Source organism: Teleopsis dalmanni, unplaced genomic scaffold, assembly GCF_002237135.1.
Source record: "Teleopsis dalmanni isolate 2A unplaced genomic scaffold, ASM223713v2 unscaffolded_contig_0878, whole genome shotgun sequence".
Lineage (NCBI taxonomy): Eukaryota > Metazoa > Arthropoda > Insecta > Diptera > Diopsidae > Teleopsis > Teleopsis dalmanni.
In genome coordinates this window covers 868-8,029 of record NW_024032260.1, presented here as the reverse complement: position 1 = coordinate 8,029, position 7,162 = coordinate 868, and the positions used below count along the sequence as shown (strand labels likewise).

Sequence of the window (7,162 nt, the reverse complement as noted above, 5' to 3'; positions counted from 1 at the left end):
GTTCTTGCCTGGAATGTAGTAGCAAAACGACGGAAAATCAGTAATTGTATATACGTTAAACGTATTTCAACCACAATGTATTATTGTTTGCACATATAGTTTCATTATTTTAAAATTTCTCAATAGAACGGTACAGTAATATATTTAAATTATTAAAAACAGAATACATCTCTGAACTTATAAAAACATAAACTTGTGTACTACACTACTAAATATAATTTTTCGCACTTTTCTGTTAAGTGGTTAGAATGATAACAATAGCTTTGAAAAGTAGTGACTAATTCTATTTAAAGAATTTATTATAAAATTCTTTAGATTTCAAAAGTTACGTTTAATAATTGAGTGATAAATTTAAATATTTTATTTTATAAACTTTACAAGCTAATGGTAATCACTATAAGTTATCTCCTTGTATGCCTAGTCTTGCTGATACTTTACTAATTTCATCCAACCAAGATATAACTAGTATTAAAAAAATAAGTTCAAACCCAGAAATATGATAAAGAAACAATTTCATTCCGAACTTTTTGATAATAATATATTTTTATTATCATATATGCATGAGTAAATTAGGAAAAATGTTACTCATACGCTCAGTTGATATCACAATTTGCAGTTTCACAAAGTCAGTAAGTCAGCTCACAAAGTAAAAATTGTTTTTATTCAAAAAATTTGTATAAAAAACTATTATTTATAACTTTTATCTTTACAATAAAATTTCATCAAAGCAAAAAATTATTCATAATTTTTGCAAAAGTTATAAGAGATCAGCCTTTGGAATAGCAAATTTATTTCGTACATTGTGACATGGCACAACTTAACCATACAATAACGCAATTACTTACTAATTTCTAAAGAGGCAAATTGCCTTTGCCATCAAAAAAAGCTTGTATATCGAAATGCAAGTAACTTATATGAAATACGTAGTGCAACAGCATCAAAAGTACTTTTCAGTATAAATGCAACTAAATGCCATGATGCGACTTCCCAGTGCTGTCGATGCACGATAAACTTTTGTAATTGCTTTTCAAGTACCACACAAAAGTGACTTAATGGAACATGTTCAAATAGCAGATGACATTGGCTCTTCTATGTGGAAAACTTTGTGTTCTGATTTTATGCAGTCATGGCAGAGAGCAAATACGACCATAAATTTCTAATAAGTTGACATAGATTTCCTATAAAAAGTAAAATCACATTTTGCAAGCATTTCGAGTGCAGCTCTGAAGTACCATAGAATATAGATGGTCAAGGTATAAATATACGCAAATGAATGTAAAATCTAAATAAAAACTATTCGACCAGATAAAATATGTAAAATAAAACTCTAATTAGGAAGCATAAGGCGGTATTCATAAGAGCTGTTCGAAATAATTCAAATTTGATATGAAACATTTATAGTTTTCTTTCTTTTTAAAGATAAATTTTTATAAAATAATATCACAAGTAAATATTTGAACATTTAATTTCTGAATTTATGTTGTACGAATTGATTGACTATCCATCACCGACATGTTCACACAAAAAAATCGCAACCCATCCATTTCTTCCATAAATAACTCCTCAGTATCATGGTTCAAGAATTACTTTATTAGCTTCAGTTAATTACTCTCTTATACAGTAATCGCACCTATAACGCGGTAGATAACGTTATAGTGGTATTCCTGTATACCCCGTATACACACGTGCAAAGATATGCGAGGCTAATTATGAACTGTGGGAATGCCCGTGTTATGCGAGGGATTGAAATTGCTTAATATGAAAACGCGTTATAAGGGTACCGCATTATAGGGGGGATTACTGTATATCTGTTATAAAAAATTTCTTTAATTTGAATTAATTTTAAAATAAATATATTTTAAATATTTCTACTAATTATAATTTCTTTTTGCTTACAGTTTACTAAAATTGCGGTACTAAAGAATAAAAGAGGAACAATATTTGATCTTATAAGAACTACGTAACTACGTAACGAGCCAACCGAATGCAGTATCTTAACTACGCATTACAAACTTCCTCACGTTTTCTCTCCACCTCTGCAACCACCTCAAATACAACTTCCACTATTAACAACAACAACACCTGTCCCAACAATAACAGCTGTTCCTCGCAAACTGTCGACCAACTCAACGCCAATTTGACAGAGAACGGAGTAGTTGGCTCATCAACGGAAGAACGTATAGACACAAGCGTTAACGCCACAACATTACAGAGTGGCGCTCAACCTCAATGAAATTTACTCTCGATTAATGTTAACTTCGGACGTTTCAAACTGTTATCGTTTTTCAATCGCGACATGGCCGCCACAGATGGCCAAATAATATTGGCTGCCTCCCGTTTCGGGGAGACCCTACCGGTATATATACGTGACTTTTCCAAACAAAAGTTACCTGCCGTAGCGAAAATTGTGAAAGGACAACATCAGAATTTAGGCGTTCCGACATTGTCTGCACCTTCGTTGCAAAGCACAGCACTATTCTTAAGCGCTGGCAAAAAATATCAAATACTAGCGCAACCAATAAAAATCAAGGAGGGACGCAAGCCCACAAATGTAGGTGCCAAGGTGCTTATACCGGAAACCTATACGGGTTACTTTGAGCTATTAAGCGAAGATGGTCGTTCTACGCGCTGCATCGATTCGGTGCTAGAATTATCAAGGCGAAGGAACTTACGCGTTCTAGTGCGAGAAACGTTTCGGTGCACGCAAATGAATCGCACGATTCATGCAGGTGAAATGTTGACCACAATGAATGATAATGGCAAATATTTACAGTGCAAAAACATCAAAGATGAAATCATTAATTTGCCACTCGATACCAAAGCGAAATTTTCACCCATTGCCAAGGAGGATAGCATTAGTGGAGTGCATACGGTGAAAAATCTACTAATGAAACGTATGCCTGTTATTGTGAGGTGAGTATATCATTATGATGCTTCTATTGCTATATAAATTCAATCTTAAATTTCATTTTGAGAATATAATAAATATTTCTCTTTTTAAAATTTATTATTTTCCCACTAATAGATTAGTCCATGGTAGCGCACCTAAAGGTCTTAAACAACCATTTGTCCCTGAATTACGTTTACTTGGCTGTGTTGAAATCGATCGCATATTTGCTTTACCACTACAGAAGGATAATGACTTGGTACCGGTGCCACTAAATGCGAAAATTAAGTTGCAACGTGTCAAAAATATGGAGCAACTAGAACACTTCATAGAATATTCACGTTTTTTGGAGAAGGCACAGCGTCTGTTGTCTGATGCACGTGATCGTCTACAAATTGTCGATCTCAAACTATCAGAGAAAGAGAAAAAGGACTCTAAGTTCAGTAGCCGTAATAAATTACCCGTGGTTATGTTGCCATCAGCAGCTGGTGTAGCTGTGGCTGCAGCTGGTCTAATGGAAGGTGGTTACGTGCTGCGAAAAAGTGCCAGCTGTGATTCTTACAGCAAAAGTCAGGCGGCTGCAATAAGCAGTGAAATCGCTGAAGAATATAATGAAATAGATCACATATACGATTACGTCCGTGGCCTAACACCGCTCTCGAAGGGCTTGACGCGATTTGAACCTATTTGTGAAACGCCCACAATTAAATCACATCATACAGATAGTAGTGGAAATTATTGTAGTCTCATACGTGTGGGCCATTCACAAAATAATAGTAATAATAACAATAGCAACAATAACAACAATAATAATGGCAACAGCAATAGCCTAAATACAAATGGCAGTAATGCAAATCATAGCACTGGAAATAACAACAACAACAACTATAGTAGCTTAGACTCGAATAAGCATACAAACACAAATAGTAGTCACAATAGTAGTAGCAACAGTAATCATCATCACCATCATCATCATCAAAGTCACTCGCATAATCATCATCATCAGCAGTCAAATGTTGGTGTTAATCATTATCACCATAGCCATATTCTAGTGCAAGAAGATATAAAGCCAGTGCCGCCACCTATCGAAACAATACCTGGTAAAAAATTGCCAGAAAAACGTCAACGTCCGACACTACCAAAGCTTTATTTGAAAAACACGCACAGCGCAGGAAGCAGCAGTAATGGTAATTCAAATGTTGGTAATCATCATCATAATCATCATCATCATCCACATGCCGGTACTGCTGTTGTGACTACAACTGCTGCAGCGCATCACTATCACGCCCATAATGGCGCGACAGCTAAAGTACTGACACCAAATAATCATCAAGCACTAAATGGTAATGTCCCACTAAGTGCCGGCATTTTGAACAAGGATTGCGGTTTGGAACCACAATCGCCACTCTTTCATATCAGGTAAATACGAGCACTACTTTTATAATTATTAGGAGTTTATTTTACATTGTAATAGCTGTAGGATTTAAGAGTTCTAAATCGAAGATACGTCACGATAGTATTACTTATATTAGTATTCTAATATAATCTTTTGAAATATATTATATACTTTTATTATATTATATACGATTAATACGTGTATGACTCAGTTGGTCTCTGGATCACAGAGACCGACTGAGCGAGGAATAATTGGAAAGCAGCAACTTAATGAAACAGAGTTGTCGTTGTGCCCTGAAATTATTTACGAAAACTGACATGGTTTCCAACATCGCGTTATCGAATCTCAGAATGGTTACAGGTTCCTCGGGGAGGTATGCAGATCTAAGGTCAATTATTACTTAGTCTGATGAAGCGATAAACAAGAATTCAGTCAAGACGTAGAGAGGGATTTTAAATAAACCTCGCAGTTAATACAGAGTAGAAGTGCTCAAGTGCACTCTGACTCAACTAGCTTTTAACATAATAATATTTAATAGCACTGTACCATGATCTAATTGATGATTTGACTCTTAAGTGGCTTAATGTAAAAGGTGTTGAAAACAGCCGGGTGTCCTTCAAATCGGATGCTTAAAAAGATAAGATCATTAGTTTTCTAGCTTTAAAATATTTTTGTATATCTAATTCAAATTAGTTATTTTAAGTCTTACATTAATAATCATTATTACAGTAAAAGTATTTTCAAATTATTTCAATATCCTCTTTTCATCTCAATAATTAATTTAAGGTATAAGAGTCTCAGCAGTCTACAATTGACACCTGAAAGCACCTCAATCACACCGCCGATCTCAACAAATCCCAAAGGACAAACAGTACCACCAGATGTGGTGCTCAAATGCAATAGCAACATAAACTCACACGCCCATCTACAGCACAACCAACCGCTAAGCAAAAGTGCTAGCACTGCTGGAGTAGGTGTTGGCATTGGTGTTGTTCATCACAATCCGCGTGAAGGCACACTTGATTCATCGCGCAGTGGTGGACGCACATCGGGCGATTCAAATAAATTGCCCGAAAAGAAAACGCGTCGCCTGTCGCGACCACGTAGCTTATCGAATTTAGTCTGGGACTTGCGGCCATCCAAAGAGAAGTCGAAGAAGAAACTATATATACATCATTTTGATCATCGTCAGCAGGCGACATTATATTTGTAGTCAGTCTAGTTTTAAATGCAACTCTAAAGTTTAAGGCCATCGCCATGGTAAATTTAATGATGAATAAAATTGTTGCCATCACGCATCTCAGTGTTCAATTGATTTTACTTACTTTTAAGTAAACATAAGGTAAATTCCATATTCAAAAAAAAAAAATTAATTACAATATATATAATTATAAACGTAATTTTAAGAACTTCGACTACACGCAAATGAAATTTTAATTATAAGTGGAGAGGTGATACTGAAAATAATACCAGAAGCTGTAATTGCTATTTTTCGTGCCATGGCAGCGACCTGAGAAGTGAAGTGAATTTTAATTAAAAATTCCTAACCGCATTCGGTTTTATTTACGAATTAATTGAAATGAAATTAATTTCGCTAAAATCCTTTGTGCAGTTGATTGCACAACCCCAGATGAATTGCAGGCCAGTAATATTTTGATTTTAATTGTGTTAATAATGCAAACAAAAATAAAATTTGTAAATAGAAATATAAGAATTTTACTGGATTACTGTTTGGACTCCAGTAGAAAAATAATCACAATCAAAGGTAACTGGAAGGTGGTATTTACTTTTTACCAAAAGGACGTTATTTCAATTTGAGGTCTCCTGAAGACTCACTAATCGAATCGTGCAACTCGTCTCGATTTATGACTCTTTTTTTATGTCATTGCTTTCCGTAGATTATTGTCTTCATTCTTTTACTTGGAAAAATTAGTTAAATTCGAGCTACAATTTGCATTGAGCTTAGTGTCGCCAATGAGCCACAACAGCAACAAAATGACGACAGCTTATTTAAATCTCTAAGCCATTCCGGATACTTCAGTGATTGTCTCTGTTTGAATTCCGAAATTGAATTTCGTGCCAGCGATTTGTTTTATTTAATTTGTTCTAAATACCGAAATTTCCTAGATAATTGAAATAACGTTATTAAAGCGTTATTTAATACTTTAAGCGACTCTTTTTTCTTCTTAAAGCCATGAAAAAGAACATAGAAATTAAGTAATTTGCGCTTGATTAAAAAATTTATAATACATACTTTTGAAACTATTCCTTAATTACAAATTAATATAATTTGGAGAGGCTCCGTAATGCATATAAATGAAACCGACTGTTTAGTATCATAGATGACTTGATTAATACTCCTAAGATAAAACTTATGGTCTTATTCATCATCACAAGTTCTCAATTTTTTTTAGGTTCTACACTCAGGAAAATAAGATCTAACCACATACTAGTTAAATTGATCTGATTATTTTGTAAGAGAAATTTTATCTCATGTGGTAAAGAAAATATGAAAACCAACATGTGGTATGGTTGAACCAACATAATGCGTCGAGTAAGAATATTTTGATCTGAGTTCAATCTAATTATTTTTCTGAGTATATAGACATGCTAAAGGGAATAAGATACTAGATGGGTTGGGCCGAGAGACTTTGTAATAGTTATAAATGATGTCGATATCTTATTATAAACCTCACTATGTAAACTATTTAGGAGCACCGGTGGCTTATAATTAATGCTGCTAAGAACTTATGATTAATTTAACGGAATACGCTAACTCCATATGATATAGTCTCCAGAAAAGGTTCAAAAATAATATTAACGTTGATGTCACATTAATACAAACATGATGTGTGATCTACTTAAAAGTATATATAAAT

At 34.1% G+C, this 7,162-nt stretch overlaps 1 protein-coding gene across 1 annotated transcript; it reads left to right on the top strand.

Annotated features, from left to right (window-relative positions):
* Window positions 1–2,274: 2,274 nt before the first annotated feature.
* On the top strand, window positions 2,275–5,619 carry LOC119663782. The gene is made up of 3 exons (XM_038073383.1): window positions 2,275–2,913; window positions 3,026–4,306; window positions 5,070–5,619. Exons 1-3 carry the CDS (start codon window positions 2,297–2,299, stop codon window positions 5,494–5,496), a joined length of 2,325 nt encoding a protein of 774 aa, XP_037929311.1. The 5' UTR covers window positions 2,275–2,296; the 3' UTR covers window positions 5,497–5,619.
* Window positions 5,620–7,162: the final 1,543 nt, after the last annotated feature.